The 21,337-nt window shown below is 42.7% G+C and overlaps 1 protein-coding gene across 15 annotated transcripts in view; it reads left to right on the forward strand.

The window, feature by feature from the left end:
* The first annotated feature begins 1,307 nt into the window (after positions 1 to 1,307).
* LOC130380433 (C4b-binding protein alpha chain-like) overlaps positions 1,308 to 21,337 on the forward strand; it is a 63,822-nt gene continuing 43,792 nt past the window's right edge. For 12 of the 15 annotated variants that reach the window (XM_056587700.1, XM_056587665.1, XM_056587746.1 and 9 more), the window contains exons 1-5: positions 1,308 to 1,400; positions 1,634 to 1,748; positions 10,567 to 10,752; positions 13,444 to 13,620; positions 15,819 to 15,995. In XM_056587700.1, the coding sequence (XP_056443675.1) occupies positions 1,389 to 1,400; positions 1,634 to 1,748; positions 10,567 to 10,752; positions 13,444 to 13,620; positions 15,819 to 15,995 (667 nt within the window). In that variant the 5' untranslated portion in view covers positions 1,308 to 1,388. The other 3 variants (XM_056587639.1, XM_056587681.1, XM_056587730.1) reach the window with 3 other exon arrangements.

Consider the following 21,337-nt stretch of genomic DNA (forward strand, 5'->3'; position numbering starts at 1 on the left):
CGACGGGTGAACTAGTGATGTTATTGTGTGTATAAAATGTCCTTTTTGATAAACAATCTGTGCACTTACAAAGTTACCTTATTCATAAGGTTCACGTGACGTCACTAGCTTTGCGCCGCCATCTTGACGACCGATCCCACCCACTGACCCACTGATTTCAGTGGTAACTCAGCACCAACAACAACACCTACGACCACAATCAAACAATGAGGATGCACTCTTTTATTCTCTTTAGTGCAGGTAATGAAAAGTTCTGAAAGATGGCATATCCATGTAGCTTACTAATGAATAAAATGCATACAAAAAACGTTGACATATGACCCACTATGTTCTGCTCCATATACCCAATGTTGACATCGTCTCAGCCAGAGTATTGGTATTAATACCTCATTCATTGTCCAAAATAATCCATAATAATTCAAATTGGGTTTTGTTGTCGGTACAAAATGAATCTTGAAGAAAACTCGTCCTAAGCGTCTCCGGCAGAATGATCGACTATGATTTGATGACTGATTTCAACGATCAATGATAGTAACCCACCACAAACAGTTCACAAGAAGTCACAAATATATAGTACTTAACTTTGCCCTTATCAGATAAAGATTATTGGTGGCCAAGTGCCTCACTTTAGCGTCCTTCACCCATCCAGCCACAGCATATTGGTAGGCATCAGTGCTCTTGAATGCTTTCAAGATATCGCCACTGTATGGGGAGGGGTTGTGGACTAAATAAATATATATGTCATGAAGATTGATTTGAGGCAAGCATACTAATGGACAAAAAAAAACCTAGGGATAACAAATAAGAATCGGAGCCTAAAATCGATAATATCTCTGTCTTTCTCTAACATTCAGAGGAGCGGTGTGGGCGGCCATACTTGGCGAGATCGGTCGTGCAAATGGCGGCGTTCCAGAAAACGTGACGTAGATGAACCGTATGAATTATACTAACAAAGAAGTGTCGGGCTACTTCTAGCCTTTTAAGGGGTTTAAAATAGAGATTTAGTTTTTACCATATCAAATGCCCCCGTCGTTCCAAGTTTATAGCGTTTTGATAGAAACAGCTAAAATCAGCCGACTTAAGAATGCATCCATGCGCTTTTTTGCACCCACATATCCCAGATCCATTTTACGCCGGATTTGTCCTTTAGCCCGTAACATTCAGAAACTTTGGGACATACAGAGAGTGTTTCCCAAAGTTTCTGAATGGTCGATGTGCAAATAAGTGGTGACTGGACTGACAGGAAGCAGTCCTTATATGTGGATGTTGCAGGAGAAATTATGTACTGTGGTTTTAAGGCCAAGCCTACCTTATGACCACAAATAAGGACTTCTTCCTGTCAGTCCTGTCACCACTTATTTGCACATCGACCATTACACTTGGAGCCCATGCAGCAAGAAGTAAGCAACCTAGTGTACAAATGTAACATATATTTAATATATATAAGTATTAATTTGGTTGGGGAAGACTGGACTAACGCCAATTCAGTGGTAACATTAAGTCAGCTAACAGTCTTGGCTATTATGCCGATCGATTATGAAGCGGAAGCTTAGAACATGTAACGTACATGCTCAGTGTTATATGTATTAAAGCCCTCTTGACTGTTGATTTTTGTTCTGGTTATTGTCTGCAGAGTGTAAGGACAGACATGGTGGACTCGGAACAGGTCCTGGGCTGTAAGGCCCCGATGGGTCCGGTCCTGGTGCTTCTCTTGTTCAGCCTGCTTGGGCCTCTGGGACAAGTACAAGGTAAGAAAAACATTTATTTTCGCTGATGGGAGTTATGGAAGATATGTGAATGGAAATGGTTATTCTTGATTTGTGAATTTATATGAAGTGCTGTTTTAATCAAAATTCGGCTGAGATAAAGTTTTGACCCATACCATTAAATGCCATATAACTTCAAAGATTGGCCACCCACAATTGTCAAACCAATTAAAAATTACTTCGAGAATAATTTCAGCTCAGTTTTTCTTAATGAACGAGTTTATTTTGGCAAATTTTTCATGGCAAATTATTATTCTGCCATATTATTTTGACTGAATTAACGAGATAGCTGAAAATCCGAGGAGAAGCTCTGATTCAGATAAGAGCTTTATATGATAGAAGCAAAGATGTCCCGCAAGTGTTATTTTGGTTACGCATTATGCTTCCGTAGTTGGGAGGTACTTGTGTCCTTAAGTGACAGTAAGGTAAGGCATTGTTATTAGTTTGCCAACTTTGCGCAGGCACCTCAGGGTTTAGGGTTAGGATTAAACCCCTCTGATCTGCTGAACATTGCAGCGTTTTTCCAGGATCAACACCGTGGTGTGCGCCCAAAGCGCAGCTTTTCTTGGGATTTTGAGGTATCTCGTTAATTCAGAAAAACCGAGCAGAATTTATTTTCTCAAGTGAATGCATTACGTTTCTAAGCAAGCGTAATGCAGTCACTTGAGAAAGCTGATGAGATACCTCAAACTCCCAAGAGATGCTGCGTTTTGGTCTGAGTTGTATCCCAGTTGTGACCTTCGAGGCGACGTCATTGGCCTTCATGAAACCACTTGTGTGAGACAAAGGGTGATTTGTGAAAACATTCACAAGCTCTGTTGATACAGAGTGGGGGAACCCAACCCCCCACTCGGTCACGAATAACAATGTCCCATCATGTTTTCTTCCATACCTTATATCCAGTGGTGTAGTCTATTTTATTGTAGTGGGTATACTGTGATGATTCCCTCCCAGCCTCGTACAAACCCGTCCGACCGGTACATGTACGTGTGTGGCGCTTATGGGGTGTCGCACCACACTCACCAACGCAGGGGTCTACAACCCGCTGATTTAAGAGTATAACGATTATCAACAATCATGGAAAGCTGAGTAGGTTTATCAGTTTTAATAACAGTATGAACAAATAGAACACAAAAATGACAAGTTGTCCTTTGTATAATATAGTAGCAATAGCACATGCTAAACAAGGACAAAATCTACTCAAAATAATTTAATGAACTGTTTACATCCATGGCTAACCAGTGCATGAGAAGGAGATGACAGGAGACTAATGTTTCACTCTTTCAATTGCTCTAATTTGAGCTCTTACTGTTGTTATCTAACATACCATACAGTAATTGAATTGTGTAAAAGTGTGAAATTACTGCACCTTAAAAATGACCATGAATTAGCTATACTCTCATTTGCATAGTGATTAACAATATGAATTTCAATTGTGTATACCAACTGTATGTTGGCTGACATTTACCCATAACTTTTTTTCCCTCCACTCTAACCAAGGATGCCTTTTTTAAATTCCCTAGCCTGACACCCAGTCTGAAAGGCTGGCCAGGGGTTCTCATCTAAAAGTAACAAGGAGATATAAAGTGGGATTAAAACATTGTCTTCTGTTGACTACTTATTATGTGGTTTACACATTAATATGGGAGGACTGGACACACACACACACACACACACACACACACACACACACACACACACACACACACACACACACACACACACACACACACACACACACACACACACACACACACACACACACGCCCACGCACGCACGCACACGCGAGAAGGAGGGGCTCGGCCCGCCAACTAACGTGCAGAGACGCATGGGCAGCTTCGCGCTTCGTAACAGAGACAGGGCAGAGCGCGCAGCGGGAATTTTATGAATGGTGAATGTAGGAGATAACTTCCCCTGCTTAAACTACTTTATTGCAGTTATACCCAACCGATATTTCCGAAAAATAAACACAGAAGTGAAAGATCTGTCACAAGACGATTGATACGTATCCGTGCACATTTTTAAGTGGGTATACGCAAATCCTGGTGCGTTCCTAGTGGTTATACGGCGTATACCTGCGTATCACGTAGACTACACCACTGCTTATATCAGCGGAACATTATATGAGACTGAATGAACCGTGTTTTATCTCTTCCACGGTTACTGTACTTTGGTACATTATTCAGCGATCAGTAATAAACTAATTTCAAACACTTTCTACTTTTGCTGAAGTGCATTGTCTAGAAAATATTTGGACTTTTATTTATACTAGATTTTATTTCTAGAGCAAAAAATTATCTGGATTTATATTTATAACGTAGCCTTTTTCAAAATGTAATCAAAGCACGAGGAACCAATTATCTAAACCAGACCTTGCGGTCCGTCAGGTGATGCCAGGCTAATGATATCATTGATATGATATTGTGAGACAAATGTGGACATTGGACAATATTTCAAACCTAACCCTTACCGTTGATATCGATTTTCCACCAGTTTTTTTCCACTCTTGGAAATATGTGTGAAACATTTTTCCATGTGTAAACTGGACCAATTTGAATTAAATCGACTCTCAATTAGTTAGGCAAGGCAAGGCAACTTTATTTATATGGCACTTTTCATACACAAAGCAGACTCTAAGTATGGTGTTCCCAACACAGAATGTTATACAGTAGATTTTATCAGTTTGCAGGTTCCCCAATGTGATGATTGGTATTAGGTGGAGGGCACCTATTGGTTGTTCGTGCAGGTATATTAGGGGCCACTCACACTAGGGCCGCGGCCCCGTGCCCGAGCTCATTTGCATACTAAAGTCTAGAACGTTTGGCTAGTGTGACGACGCCATCCGTATTCCAGCACAGAACAGCCCCTTGGCCATGGCACACTTCATGCGCCGTGGCAAAAGTACAGATGCTAATGAGAAGACACCCGCGGATACGCAACCTGAGCTGGATGACGTAGTCCTTGCGCGACCCTTCTTTTTTCTAGGTCCATGCCCTTCTTCCCCACAACAATCATTTTAAACAATGGCGGCAAGAAGTTCACGATTGGGTTTACGTTGGTGTGATAGTGAAGTCGAGTGTTTACTTGAAATTTGGGCCGACGACAGCATTCACGTTGTTGTTCTCCATTGTTGTTATGGCGGCGAGGACGCTTGGGGATAACGTATTTATCGTATTACGAAGTGATGACGTATGTATGAAGGAGCAATCGTGCCCAGGCCACGGCCTTTGGGAGCAGTGTGACCACGGGCCAGCGGGGGGAGTGGGGAGGGGGGGAATCGTGCTGAATCTTCCTGCAGCACGGAACAGGCAAACTTGCATAGTGTGAGTGCGCCCTTTGGCAGAATCGCCACCGGGGGGGCTCTCTGGGTACTCCAGTCGGCCTAAATAGCACGTGCTGGTTGCACTCGTGGATTTCAATAAAGTATTGGATTGAGTCATAAATCTTCCGTGTGCCCTTCAAGTTCTGCTTAAACAGTTTATAACTATACAGTGTTTGAAACACAATCCTGTAATAGATGCAAAATAGTGTACAGTGCAGCAATGCAGTCCAGTTCACAGTTATTGAGTGGGAGTTATAGATGGAGTTATGTGACCGAGGGGTTGGGGGTGTGGTGGGGGGTGAAGGGCCAGGTTGTTCGTTCAGCAATCTGACAGCTTGTGGATAGAGGCTGTTGGTCAGTCTGTTGGTCCTGGAGCGGATGGAACTGCATCTTCGTCCAGAGGGCAGTTGCTGGATGAGATGGTGCGTTGGGTGGACCTGGTCCTGTAGGATGTTGATCACCCGGCGTAGGCAGCGGGAGGTGAAGACTTTGGAGATCTCTGGGAGGCTTATCCCAATGATCCTCCCCGCAGCCTTGACCACTCTGTGGAGGGCCTCCTTTTCTGGACTGGTGCAGCTGGAGAACCACACCAGTAGTCCGTAGGTGAGTACGCTCTCTACTGCACAGCGGTAGAAGTTGACCATCAGTCCCTGTGGAAGTTTTGCCCTTCTAAGTTTCCGCAGTTAGAAGAGGCGTTGTTGTGCCTTACCCACGGCAGAGGTGATGTTGGTCCTCCAGGACACATCGCCAGCCACAGTCACGCCCCGAAACTTGAAGTTGGACACCCTCTCTACCTCCTCCCCTCCGATTAGGAGTGGAGAATGGCTGAGGTGTCTGGCCCTGCGGAAATCGATGATCACTTCCATGGTCTTGGTGGTGTTGAGAACCAGGTTGTGATCACCACACCACTCTACCAGTCTCTCGGTCTCTCTCCTGTATGAGGTCTCATCATTTCCTGTGATGAGGCCAATTACTGTGTCGTCAGCAAATTTCACTACAAGGTTAGATGGAGAAGAGGAGCAGCAGTCGTGAGTGAAAAGAGTGTAGAGAAGTTGGCTGAGCACGCAACCCTGAGGGGCCCCGGCGTTCATGGGCAGGGTGGGGGAGACGTGTTTGCCAATCCTGACATGTTGTGTGCGGTGTGTTAGAAAGTCCAAAATCCAGTTTCACAATGTGGAGTTCAGGCCGAGTTTGTGTAATTTGCTTTGTAGCTTGTTTGGCAGGATAGTGTTGAAGGCTGAACTAAAAAAAACTGGTTTAAAGGGGACATATGAAAACAGCACTTTTCCTGGGATTTTGGTTGATGAATTGGTAGATGGTGCTCCCACACGCATACAAACTTTGAAATAAGTCCGTACATGATTTTTTGAGTGAGATACGCATTTCTGGAAGCAGCCTGCCTCCGGCTACCAAACGAGCGAGTCAGTTTCGGCCCCCCTTCCTACGTAGGAAGGGGGCACATTTGAATATTACCTCCCACTTCCCCACTCCCCTCCAATCAGAGCATCGCTAAGATTTTGTGGACCAGCGGACGAGCAGCTCCGGCGGAGGGACCTCGGCTCTAGCCCTGCAGCTAAGCTACGGGATTCCCTTTCTCTAGCGCCGAGCTCACCCCGCTGGAGCTGCCGCTGAAGGGAAGTCGGGAGGAGGAGACTTGGAGTAGAAAGGGATTGTACTCCCGGAGCTGAGCTGCCGGACTGCCGCCGAGCTACCCCAGCCGGAGCTGCTCTTCCGCTGGAGCTGACACCTAGCTTCGGCGCCAGTTCAGCTCCCGGAGTACTCCTCCGGAGCTGCCGGACTGCGGCCGGACAGCTTTGACGGCGGCCGGCAGCTCCGGAGCGGGGAGCTCGGAGGTAGTCCGGCAGCTCAGCTCCCGGAGTACAATCCTTTTCTTCTCCATGTCGCGGTTCATGGACTTCAGAAAGTCAATGCCAAAGTTCCTTCCCCCCAATTCTTCTCAACCATGGCCGAGATATCCCCCACTACAAGTCTTTACTTGTGGAAGTACCAGAGACGTCAGACACAGTATTTATTATTCATAATATCATCCGAGGCGCACATAGCTTTTGGCCGTGATATTAGATAAATTATATAAATACCTGTATATAATATTATTATTATGTTATATTTAAGCAATAGAACACGCCAGGCTGTGGTATGTGCTCATTATACCACTGTCGAAAGTCATAGACACACTACATTTAAAAAGAAACCAAGAAAGTCAAAGTTGCCGTTTTATTAAAGAATACAAAAAAGTAGTCCCTCCTGGCTGCCTTCAAAATGCACGACGGTCGCTATGCAACACACTTTAGCGTTCCTCCGAGAGAACGGTTGAAACGGTTTCCACTTCAAGGCGCGGAGTGATACTTTCACAAAATGATCGGGCGTCATAGCAGTTATGTATACGCTCATTATACAACAGTTAGGAACCAATCAGATCGCTGGATTTAGGCCCCCCCGTTGTATAATATATAGATATAGAGCTCCTGGAGTCAGCAAACGGCAACAATCCCTTCTCCTCCATGCTGTGGTTCAGTATGACAGCTCATTGGTCAATGGGCAGCAGCTCATTTGCATCAATGCTACAGACATTAGTGGTGGATTCAATGATTCGTTTCCGTGACCCAGTTCGCATGATTCAGTTCGCCACGAAGAGTTGTTCGCGAATCGTTCGTTCGTTCAGTCGAGTTTCCGGGAGCACTAACTCCACTGAGTCTGACTGACTCAGCTGAGAACCGTGCAATGGGGTCCATTCCATGATGCGATTTACCGCTACCGGAAACCATGTCACCACACATGTCACGTTGGTTGATTCTGATACAAAGTCGCCAATGGAAACAAGTAGTTCCTATTTTGTAGGTCGGACCTAAACCAATTTAAGACTGTGCCTGAAAGCCCCACCCAGTTTTCTAACCTGTCCAAAAGTATTGTATGGTCTACAGCAGGGGTCGGCAACTGGCGGCCCGCGGGCCATAACTGGCCCGCCAGACATAATTTTTGGCCCGCCAGATTTTTCTGAAGTTACATGATTTATTTATTTATTTATTTTTGAATATCGATTATCGAATATCTACTGTATATCTGTTAGCTTAAATGTAAAGGGCCGGATACAGTGAACTTTTTTTTTTCTTTCACAACCATTTGTGAATTTAATTGTATCAAATCCTGCTACTACTTCCGGAAGGTTAGAGACACACTCGTCACGGTCACGCGTAAGCTGCGAGGGGCTGAGCGGGAGTTATTGGAAACTGTGCAATGTTAAATGAAACGGACCCCCCCTCTATAGGCCTATATACAACAACCATGGCGACCCGACATCACTTATTTTTGTGTTAACTGCACGGAGAGAAAGGCAGGAACTGTTGACAAAAGTCCAGAAAAGATTTAAGACGCAAAGCTCTGAGACTTTGCTGTTGAACGCAAGTAGAGTCTCTGATGAGGCTACTTCGCCTACAGCTCTTCTAACGTTGAGTAGGCTAGGAACGGAGGTTTGTGGGTGTGCTCAGTCAGTCAGCACCCGCCATGGTGTGTGTATAATGTATGTGCGTGTGCGTGTGTGTGCGCGCAGTCAATCAGCACCCGCCGTGGTGTGTGTGTGTGAGTTAGTGGTGGATTAATGATTTGTTTCCGTGACCCAGTTCGCGTGATTCAGTTCGCCAGAAGGAGTCGTTCGCGAATCGTTCGTTCGTTCAGTCGAGTTTCCGGTAGCACTAACTCCACTGAGTCTGACTGACTCAGCTGAGAACCGTGCAATGTGGTCCATTCCATGATGCGATTTACCGCTACTGGAAGCCAGGCTGAACGAACATACGATTCCTGAACGACCCCTACCAGTTCAGTCGAATTTCCAGGGAATCGATTCACCGGAAACTCGACTGAACGTGGAGGAGTCGTTCGCGATTCAGCCTAGTTTCCGGTAACGGTGAATCGCATCATGGAATGCACGCCATTGCACGGTTCTCAGCTGAGTCAGTCAGACTCAGCGGAGTTAATGCTACCGGAAACTCGTTCGTTCGTTCAGCCGAGTTTCCGGTGAATCGAATGGTGAACGAGACGACCGAACGAACGAGAGAGACGAACCGGTTCGGTTCGTTCTTCCTAAAGACTCGTTCATTCGAACCGGTTCGCGAACGAACGAGCCAACACTAGTGTGTGTGTGTGTGTGTGTGTGCGTGTGTGTAGTCAGTCAGCACCCGCCATGGTGTGCTTGTGTGTGTGTGTGTGTGTGTGTTGTGTTGTGTGAAGTGTTTTAAGGTGCTGCTTTTTTAGTTGCGCACTACCGACCTCTCTCCAGCATAAGGCCTTTCTACACTACCAAGCCGGTTCGGTCGAGGCTTGGCACGCCCGGCGATTTCACCGTCTTGTCTCAAGTTTCCTGTGTAAAACCGAGGGGGTAATATCCCCCGTTCGTCACGGTGCAGGCTTTCTTGGTTCACTGCAGAAGGCGGGGCTGCGCACGGAGTCTAGACCTATTTTTGCATATTCCCGAATGTTTTTTTATGAATGAAGACACCCGCATGCAAAAATGAGTTCACATCTGAGTGTAGGCTACAAACGCGATTAACTATTTACAAGTGCAAAAATGCCACCACATTCTTTATTTTGCGGACCACTTTTGGGTTAGGGACGGATTAGGGTTTTTTATCCTGACAAAAGCCTCATAAGGACAGTTCCGCTGCGTCTCCCTCGTAGATCGCACCATCTTTCAACGTCTTTGTTTAATACGACTGCATCATCTTCTCTCACATGATCAGCAGCTCGTGGATTTCACTTTCTCTCCAATTAGAACTGCTCAGGATGATATCACTGCGTTGTCTCTTTGGAGGCCTCTACCCAACATGATCAGGCATGACATTTATGTTATTAGGGCATACACTTGTTTATATGTACGTCTTTTAAGAGTCATCTGTTGCTTGGTAGGCATATGACTAAGGCAGCTGACGGGTCTGCGCCGCAGTTCCAGATGCACTTTCATTAATCAATTCCTTGGACTAGCCTTTGATAAAGTTCTGGCCCGCCACCTACTGCTGGAGAAATTGGCCCGAGGCCAAACTTAGTTGCTGTCCCCTGGTCTACAGTGTCGAATGCACCTCTGAGGTTACTTATTGAGATGAGGAAGCAAAAACTAGGGAATACTGAATGTCAAACCGAAATCTTCATTGACCCTGTAAGAAATCCAAAACGTTGGTTGATTGCTATAAATAAATACATTTGTGGTAATACATCAAATGCAAAAGGCTTCCTTTTCTGCTCTGCATGTGAAAGCAGCCTCAGGTGACACAGATAATGAGGAGACCATAACCTGTTCAGCAATGCACAACACGGTAACACTGAACAGTTATTAAATGGTTATGAGTTATTTAGCCAGGAGGGCAGCATTACAATAGCCGGTCAAAGCAGTGATGCTCATGTATTTATTTTGGCTTATTGTGCCAAAATGAGAACTCAATTTTGTCTTATGTGCTTTTTCCTTTTAGCTCAAGATTGTGAGAAACCTATGAGGGACACCATGATTTTAATAGATGAAGACATCCTGAAAGAGCATTTTCCAGACGGAGCATTAGTAACATTTGAGTGTGAAACGGGATACAGGAGAATTGGAGGATCTGGTAAAACCACTTGTGAGGCTGGGACATGGACACCTTCGACATTTACATGCGAGAGTGAGTATTATTAGTTTTAAATGTTTACTGCTCATACACAGGGACTGTGTATTGGTGCACCAGCCACTGTGTCTGGTGGATAAAAACAATAGCTGGAATACTGTAGCCCTCATATTGTAAGTAAGCTGTGTTTTTGATAAGTTAAACGGCAGTGTGACAGTGTCACAATATTACGGAAGAGGATTAGGGCCACTCATGTAAAAAAAAATTAAGTTCTGACTTTATTCTCAGAATTCTGAGAAAAAAGTCAGATTTCTGACTTTAATCTCAGAATTCTGAGAATAAAGTCAGAATTCTGACTTTAATCTCAGAATTCTGAGAATAAAGTCAGAATTCTGACATTAATCTCAGAATTCTGACATTAATCTCAGAATTCTGACTTTTTTCTCAGAATTCTGAGATTAAAGTCAGTATTCTGACATTAATCTCAGAATTCTGAGAAAAAAGTCAGAATTCTGACTTTAAAGTCAGAACTACGGGTATCTGTAAGGATCAACCTCCGTGGGAGAGTCACTTTGCTTTATGCAGTAGGAGGAAACCTATGGAATACGGAAGAGGATTAGGGCCACACATGTAAAAAAAAAATTAAGTTCTGACTTTATTCTCAGAATTCTGAGAAAAAAGTCAGATTCCTGACTTTAATCTCAGAATTCTGAGATTAAAGTCAGAATTCTGACTTTAAAATCAGAACTACGGGTATCTGTAAGGACCAACCTCCGTGGGAGAGACACTTTGCTTTATGCAGTAGGAGGAAACCTATGGAATACGGAAGAGGATTAGGGCCACACATGTAAAAAAAAAATTAAGTTCTGACTTTATTCTCAGAATTCCGAGAAAAAAGTCCGATTCCTGACTTTAATCTCAGAATTCTGAGATTAAAGTCAGAATTCTGACATTAATCTCAGAATTCTGACTTTAATCTCAGAATTCTGAGAAAAAAGTCAGAATTCTGACTTTAAAGTCAGAACTAGAAAGCCAAGAAGGCCACAATCCGGCCCTAGAATGGCGCGGTAAAAGTGCACGTCCCATAGCCAACTCACCAAGCCCACCAAGTCCAGTATTCAGAATTCAAAGCATTTATTCACAAATACGTTCTATTTTTTTGACAAGCGGAGCCGACAGTCCTGTGCAAGTATGCAAATTAGCCATGTGCGCCAAACAGAAGATAGACGCAATGTATAGAACTGATTGTTGTGCATTGTTGTGGATATGTAGGCTGGTTAGTTGTGGTTGTTTGTGGTCTTAGTGAAACAGCTTTGCCTTGGAGTTGGAGAAGTTGGAGTGATTGTGTGAGAGAGAGCGCACCTGCCGTGGTGATGTTGGGCTTGTTGTGGGCTTATATGTGATCAATGATGTATCTGTCTGATCGTATTAGCTGTAGATGGATGGTTAAATAATGTCACAAGATCGGTCATACTGCAGGCTCTCATTTGCAAATGCACTGATTGTGTGCCCGTCTCCAATATGCTATATACCTGGCATTTATTCAGTTCATGTTCTTCTTAGTGCGCAAGAACGGTGCCAATTATTGTCGTGTTTGCATTGTAATGCACAACTTTGCCCCTCCCTGTTATAAAATAACATGCATCCCAACAACTTTGGCCAATGCAGGCTCCTATTGCTTTACCAGTGTGTTTAACGTGTGTGCGTGTGTGTGTCTGTGTGTGTGTGTGTGTGTTGTCATGTAGGCTACAGATATAGATTGATTGTCTTGGCTTGCTTGCATCCATGAAATATTGTAATGTTATGGCCTAGCTGGCTACTGCATATCGAGAACAATCTGGGGATGAGGGCATCCCCGCACTTTTACCGCGCCATTCTAGGGCCGGATTGTGGCCTTCTTGGCTTTCCATAGGTTTCCTCCGACTGCATTAAGCAAAGTGTCTCTCCCACGGAGGTTGGTCCTTACAGATACCCGTAGTTCTGACTTTAAAGTCAGAATTCTGACTTTTTTCTCAGAATTCTGAGATTAAAGTCAGAATTCTGAGATTAATGTCAGAATTCTGATTTTTTTCTAAGAATTCTGAGATTAATGTCAGAATTCTGACTTTAATCTCAGAATTCTGAGAAAAAAGTCAGAATTCTGAGATTAAAGTCAGAATTCAGACTTTTTTTCTCTGAATTCTGAGATTAATGTCAGAATTCTGACTTTTTTTCTCTGAATTCTGAGATTAATGTCAGAATTCTGACTTTTTATCTCAGAATTCTGAGATTAATGTCAGAATTCTGAGATTAATGTCAGAATTCTGACTTTATTCTCAGAATTCTGAGATTAAAGTCAGAATTCTGACTTTTTTCTCAGAATTCTGAGATTAATGTCAGAATTCTGAGATAAAAATTCAGAATTCTGACATTAATCTCAGAATTCAGAGAAAAAAAGTCAGAATTCTGACTTTAATCTCAGAATTCTGACTTTTTTGTCAGAATTCTGACATTAATCTCAGAATTCTGAGAAAAAAGTCAGAATTCTGACTTTAATCTCAGAATTCTGACTTTTTTCTCAGAATTCTGAGATTAATGTGAGAATTCTGACTTTAATCTCAGAATTCTGACATTAATCTCAGAATTCTGAGATAAAAAGTCCGAATTCTGACATTAATCTCAGAATTCAGTTGAGTTGCATACTCTTGTTGAGAGAGTAACCAGGGAACGCATCCATGTTAACGCATTTCTATTACCATTTTTCTGCAGTGGTTCGCTGCAAAGCGCCGTTTATAACAAATGGTTCGCAAAAGTCTGGAGCCCGCCCTCCGTATGTACACAGGAGTTTGGTTGAGTACGAATGTAACCCTGGATTTAAGATGGAAGGGGAGGGGGTCATGACCTGCCAACTGAACAGCACATGGTCATCAACGCCAGAGTGCAAAGGTAAGGGCTGCTTATAAATGAAGTTGATAGATAATTACCGCATTTTTTTGCTTATTCTGTGTTTCAAACAATTAATCAGATTTGATTCTGCCGATATTTTCTTCTAGCATTTATCATGACCACAACTACCACCCCTAGAATCATGACCCCAAAGACCCTTCGCCCCCACCCAAAAAGATGGTAGCTTTGTTCTTGAGCTATATAAAAATCTTGATTATATATTATATTGTACATTATTAGCAGTGACGTGCAGTCAGGGTAGGCAAGGTAGGCACTGCCTACCCTGACAAAATTCAAACGTAAAAATGTTTATTAAATAATTTTATTTAATAAACTTGTATTTGTATTTGTACCGAGTATTCTTGTGTTTTATATATGCAATATATACGGTATTCCAATTGTTTAGACGTTACGATGACAATTGTATCAGTTACGCAACATCAAATACAAAAACCGGTAGAATAAGCAGTGCCTTTACTGTCCATTCATTTGAACGGCAACGAAAAACGAATGTGGCGCATGCGCACTTCGAACATGTATTCTTTAACATCTACGCCGAAAGGCACAACTCTGCTGTGCCTTTGTACGTAAATATGTTATGCCAGTAATCATCTACGCTACGTATCAAACATGGACCAATCGAAATCGAGATATTAATGGACATTTGCGCAGCTGACGTCATTACACCGGCTACACGTAATCCCCGCGAAACTCAAAAAGTTAAAATGACAGCAGCAACATCTACCGATATTTTAGAGCTAAGAAATTTCTCTAAACTCAACTTTACTAGAAAAAATGAGCTACTGGCAAAAGGGAGGCCTATGCCAACACTTGATGCACTCTTGCAGAAAAAGGGACCGAAAATTGTTCGCTCGTTTCAAACGGATTGTGCGCCGCGCTTGTGCATAGCCTACTGTTGTCACGTAGGCTCGCCTATTAGCCTAAACAATAAATGAGGTAATCTGGCTTTCATAACTCAGTGCCTACCCACTTACTGACTTCACCGCACGTCACTGATTATTAGGGGTCCACCAATACAGTCATCTGTAAATGTAAAGCATCAGAGTCTAGGCCTTAACCCTTGTGCTCTGGTCAGCTTTCTTACCTTCCTCTGAGTCAATCAAAATATTAACCGTTGTGCTCTGTTCAGCTGTCCCACCTTCCTCAGTGGCATCTAATTTAAATGTAAATTATTTTCTATGGGTAACCTGCCTGCCTTCCTCAGAATCAATCGTGATGTTAACTTTCATACTTGGGTAAAACGGTCACAAGGGATAGGACATCCTCAACCTGTATTCTGGACTCACTCTGCAAGGGAGGAGTCTAATGTATGCATGCATTAAACCTAGGTTATATTTGTTCTACAAGTGTGGTGTGCTTTTTGCATTTAGAAATCTCATCTTTCCTAGACGCAATATCTGTTAAAGGAAATTGCCATGATAATTTGGGGCCTCGTTCGGGATACCTAACCTGAAGATTCTACAAAATATTATTCCAAAGCAGGTCAACCGTGCTAGGTTGGGGACTGGTTCCCAGAGCTCTACCTCACCACCAGTTGACCGTAACCAGCTACTGGGGTGAGAAGAGAGCGCCTGTGGGAATAGATTTGGTTTTTTCAGTACGGTATCCTGAGGGAAAATAATTCGAACAGGTAACTGTTCATATAACAGTAAGAGACTCCGTTATATGAACAGTATGTATGGAACGGTAAAGAACCTCAGTTTGGGGCGTATATATATGAACGTATAGCCTAAAACGCTCAAGTTACTTTCATAGGGTCGCTAAAGCACATCCATTCCGTAAGTATATATACGTAACGGTAAAACACCTCTGTTACAGGAACGGTAAAGAACATCCGCTCCGAAAGGTGTATATACGTAACGCTAAAGTAACAGTTAAAAAGGGTAATATTTGATAATAGTAAAATAATCCCTAATAGTGTGTATTAAAAAATTGGAAATAAATCGGGAAAATTGGAAATTGCGGGACCTGAAAAGGCAATGTCGGGGAAACATGGTGAAACGGCTCTGGAGGGTTTAAAATACAGGAATAAACTGGGCTTTCCTGGAATGGGGATTTTTAATTTAAAACGGTTAGAAGAGTTAGAGGGAAGGTTGTTGGAGTCGGCATACTCTTGTTGAGGGAGTAACCAGGGAACGCATCCATGTTAACGCATTTCTATTACCATTTTTCTGCAGTGGTTCGCTGCAAAGCGCCGTTTATTCCAAATGGTTCGCAAAAGTCTGGAGCCCGCCCTCCGTATGTACACAGGAGTTTGGTTGAGTACGAATGTAACCCTGGATTTAAGATGGAAGGGGAGGGGGTCATGACCTGCCAACTGAACAGCACATGGTCATCAACGCCAGAGTGCAAAGGTAAGGGCTGCTTATAAATGAAGTTGATAGATAATTACCGCATTTTTTTGCTTATTCTGTGTTTCAAACAATTAATCAGATTTGATTCTGCCGATATTTTCTTCTAGCATTTATCATGACCACAACTACCACCCCTAGAATCATGACCCCAAAGACCCTTCGCCCCCACCCAAAAAGATGGTAGCTTTGTTCTTGAGCTATATAAAAATCTTGATTATATATTATATTGTACATTATTAGGGGTCCACCAATACAGTCATCTGTAAATGTAAAGCATCAGAGTCTAGGCCTTAACCCTTGTGCTCTGGTCAGCTTTCTTACCTTCCTCTGAGTCAATCAAAATATTAACCGTTGTGCTCTGTTCAGCTGTCCCACCTTCCTCAGTGGCATCTAATTTAAATGTAAATTATTTTCTATGGGTAACCTGCCTGCCTTCCTCAGAATCAATCGTGATGTTAACTTTCATACTTGGGTAAAACGGTCACAAGGGATAGGACATCCTCAACCTGTATTCTGGACTCACTCTGCAAGGGAGGAGTCTAATGTATGCATGCATTAAACCTAGGTTATATTTGTTCTACAAGTGTGGTGTGCTTTTTGCATTTAGAAATCTCATCTTTCCTAGACGCAATATCTGTTAAAGGAAATTGCCATAATAATTTGGGGCCTCGTTCGGGATACCTAACCTGAAGATTCTACAAAATATTATTCCAAAGCAGGTCAACCGTGCTAGGTTGGGGACTGGTTCCCAGAGCTCTACCTCACCACCAGTTGACCGTAACCAGCTACTGGGGTGAGAAGAGAGCGCCTGTGGGAATAGATTTGGTTTTTTCAGTACGGTATCCTGAGGGAAAATAATTCAAACAGGTAACTGTTCATATAACAGTAAGAGACTCCGTTATGTGAACAGTATGTATGGAACGGTAAAGAACCTCAGTGTGGGGCGTATATATATGAACGTATAGCCTAAAACGCTCAAGTTACTCTTTCATAGGGTCGCTAAAGCACATCCATTCCGTAAGTATATATACCTAACGGTAAAACACCTCTGTTACAGGAACGGTAAAGAACATCCGCTCCGAAAGGTGTATATACGTAACGCTAAAGTAACAGTTAAAAAAGGGTAATATTTGATAATAGTAAAATAATCCCTAATAGTGTGTATTAAAAAATTGGAAATAAATCGGGAAAATTGGAAATTGCGGGACCTGAAAAGGCAATGTCGGGGAAACATGGTGAAACGGCTCTGGAGGATTTAAAATACTGGAATAAACTGGGCTTTCCTGGAATGGGGATTTTTAATTTAAAACGGTTAGAAGAGTTAGAGGGAAGGTTGTTGGAGTCGGAAAGAAAAAAAAAGTTTTAAAACATGTTGGTGTGCATTTCATTTGTGGGAAAAAGAGGGCCAGGATATATAAAAATCAGCTAGAGACAGAGAGCATAGAGAGTGTAGGGATTCTTTATCTAAATTTCACCCGAGATGTAGACCCGGACCTGGACTGCACCGGCGGACCGCATGCGAATCCCCTTCCACATCCATCGTATGACATCACCCAGGCCACCGCTCGACCAGTGAACCTCTATCCTGACCTCACAGCAGAGGAGTAGTACCCACCAACAGCGCAACGGGGGTTACCCACTCGTAGCCAGGTGAAAGCTCAATGATCACACCGGCAGCTGGCGGCCACACCGACCAAGCGGGAACCCGTTGCCAGCCGCATAAAGAACGAGGAAATGACGCTCTGCCTATCTCCTCAACACGAGGGCAGGGAGGATGGACTGTTCCCCATGATCGAAGTACTGAACCCCCAGGATCGCAGTCAAGCATACGTTATCCGTGCATGGAGACCCAGTGACATTAAGGACATAGCAGAATGTCTCCCGGAACCATCTGCAATGGGAGGGGCAGCCCTCGCAACAGCCATTCTTGAAATGGCCTAACAATACAGGTCATCCATCTGTGATGTGCGCCAAGTCTGTATGTTCAAACTGGACCTGAACTGGGGTCGCATTCAAGGGGACATTCCCGGGAGAGACCAAGCTGATATAATGTTCAATTGGGACCAAGGACCTGTATACAGCACCGTCGTATGGGGGGGAAAGGTTATGACAATTATAAGGGCCCACAGCCTACTAGGCCCCACAGCCCCCAGTAGCCTCTATGACAAAATGATTATGCATACACTGAACTAATATATATTCATATGAATGAATCCGAATTAAAACAAAGCCACAAATCATACAATATTCTAATTTTAATCATTTCAATCAGGGGCGAGTCTAGGTTGTTACTTTTGGGGGGGCTCAACCCCAGGCAGCCACAGGGGTATATGAAGTATATAAAGTCCTGTGCAAGATATTTTTTTTTCACAACCTTTATTTTCTTAGTTACTATGCTGTTGTATGTCCAAGCAGATAGCTGGCAGTGTCAGATAAATAATGCAGTTCTGAACCACTAAAGTGATGAAATGAAAAAAGACTGTTTGGATGAAGGAATAATCAATGGTTGTGAACTGGAATAACAAATTTGAGGTATATTAAATTTCCTACGTGTAAGTTTCACTCAAAAATTACCATATTTTCCTGAATATGTTACTGAAACACATTGGTACAACATGATGTCGCCTCACTTTCATGGACCCATACAATTTATAAATGTAATCAACATACATTTTTATAAACTTTTGATGCAAAAAAATCAACAACATGTACAAGTCGAATACTATGAGAAACAGACCACTATTTCGGGAGCACTAAACTATGAATGGGTCTCACCTTCAGGGACCCATTCATTTTTATAAAACTTCTGATGCCAAAAAATCTTGTTGTTCTGATGCAAAAAAAAAGGATGCTAATTTTCAGTTTAAAAATAACCGCTGGCATTATTTTATCAACTGAAGGAGTTTTCATTGCCATAACAACGTGAGCTAATCAACAAGTACAACATGTTCTAGACCAGTGGTTCTCAATTATTTTTCTTTCATTCCCCCCCTAGGAGACAGACATTTTATCATGCCCTCTCTGAATTGAAATAGCCTACTATTGAGAACCTGCTAATATTTATTTATTTCGATTAATAAAATGAGCGGAGATAACATCTGCAACAACTTAAAACTATTTCCAACTTCAGTTTATTAACTCCATTTGTAACATTTAAACAAGACGGCTAAGTCTGTGTGAATCTCAAAACAGAGAAACAAGAGCAAATGATTCACTGGGGTTTGCATTTAATTATAATACTTTTAAAAAGTAAACATTGGTCACTTGTCAGCTTCATCAGCTTATTCCCTTTCAAAAAAAATTATATATGTTCATCTTTCAAGCATGAATAAAGACACCAAGTCCCTCTGTCATGACTTTGTAAGATTACAATTCTTGTAAAACTTCTGACCCTTGTTATTATGTTTTTTTTAAATAAAATAAGTAACTTATTAAAATAAATAAATAAATACATAAGACACTAAGGGCCCTATCTTGCATCCGGCGCAAGTGACTTAGTCACTGGCGCATGTGTCGTTGCTAGTTTACAACTGGCGCAGAGCGTTCTTTTCCCACCACCGCCACTTGCCGGTAAATTAGGGATTGATCATGCGCCCCAAGGGGCGGTTCGGCGAAAGGAGGAGGCGTGTTCTGGCGCAAACGATATTTTGCCGTTTCTGAATACAACTGCGCCACAGACCAGGAAATACCTGGTTTAAAGTCAGTGGCGCGTTGTTCAGATGCTGTTTTAAGGGTGCATGCATACATGCGCATGCGATGCATACGGATTGCTTGTGCACCTCGCGCATACACTTTGCTTCTCTCATCTACACAGCAGTTCCCATTTTTGCAAACCATACATAATTACAAGAAAAATAAAATATTACCACACAAGGAAAATCATTGTGGTGTCCATAAAGATAAAATAAATAGGCATAAATCTAGCGTACACATTTACCCAAATTATTCACGCGAATTGTAGCAGGTGTAATGACGGATCAAATTAACCTGGTTGACCAATAGTGGCAAGAGAGATATGTAGGCTATATAAGGACACCTGTCAAAGTGGGTTGTACTTCAAGAATCAGGAACCACAATTCTGAAGACTACGAAATAAATTCTGAAGACTGCGAAATCACCTTCTGTAAGTCCATTTAAAACCTTAATCTGCAATTTACCAGTTAAGTTGAGGTTGCTCATAATTTTTCTATTGCACCGTGGAATGGAATACGTCTTGGGACCGAGGATCAGACGCCGGGGGGAGAGGGTCTACCGGCCCAGACACACCTATCTCTCCCTGAGTGAGGAGGAATGTTATCATCTCTCCTAGAGGCCCTGGATAGCATCTTTGCTAGGTGGAGCTTGACTAATTAAGTCAAATCAGAGGTCACTAGTCTAAGGAGTTATTTTACATCTTTTAGAGCCATTGTTCTCCTGACTGTCTGAAAAAAATACTGCAGTCCATTGAAGACAGAAACATAATTCTGCAATTCAGAAAAATTACACTAGATGTAGAAGCAGCCAATATAGAGGCATTGAAGGAAGAAATGCAGTTCTTTCGCAACTCCTGGGACGACTTCCTTGCAGAGGCTTTCCTTATCGCAGAAGCTATGGATGTTCCCACTGGATTTCCAGTCAGCCACAAGCGAATGAGAAAACGTTTTGCATATGAGAGTCAGAGGTCAGAAGAAGAGGGAAACCAACAGACAGAATCAAATCTGTTTCGCAACAGCGTGTTCTATGTGGCTTTAGATAACATCATCTGTGCCTTGGACACCCGCTTTCAATCCATTGCAAATATCTGTGAGGAATTTGCTGCAATACTGAAAATCAAGGATTTAAAAGATGATCAGATTCACTCAGTTTGCCATTCATTAACAAGCATATACAAACAGGATCTTAGTGCTAATTTTGAAAGTTAAGTGCAACATTTGAGGTCTGTTTATAGTGCCACATTTTCAGACTGCGACTCCCCCCTTGAACTGCTGAATTCCATTCATAAACTTCAGCTTCAGAGCATTTTTGGTGAAGTATGTGTTGCCATCCGAATCTTCTGTACATTACCTGTGACTGTGGCAGGTGGAGAAAGGGCGTTCAGCAAACTGAAACTAGTTAAGAACTATCTCAGATCCACAACAAGCCAAGAGAGGCTAAATAACCTTGCTAGACTTTCAATTGAAAGTCAGCTAAGCCGACAATTGAACTTCAAAGACCTCATCAGCGAATTTTCTAACAAAAAGGCTTGGCGTTTCTGATGAGACTTACAGTGAACAAACAAGCCAATTTAAACTTTAATTGAGATTAGATGAGGCTTGTTGTTGTTTTTGATATTTGTTTTACAACAACGTATTCCATGTGCTCTT

Source organism: Gadus chalcogrammus, chromosome 1 (assembly GCF_026213295.1).
Source record: "Gadus chalcogrammus isolate NIFS_2021 chromosome 1, NIFS_Gcha_1.0, whole genome shotgun sequence".
In the NCBI taxonomy this organism is placed as follows: domain Eukaryota; kingdom Metazoa; phylum Chordata; class Actinopteri; order Gadiformes; family Gadidae; genus Gadus; species Gadus chalcogrammus.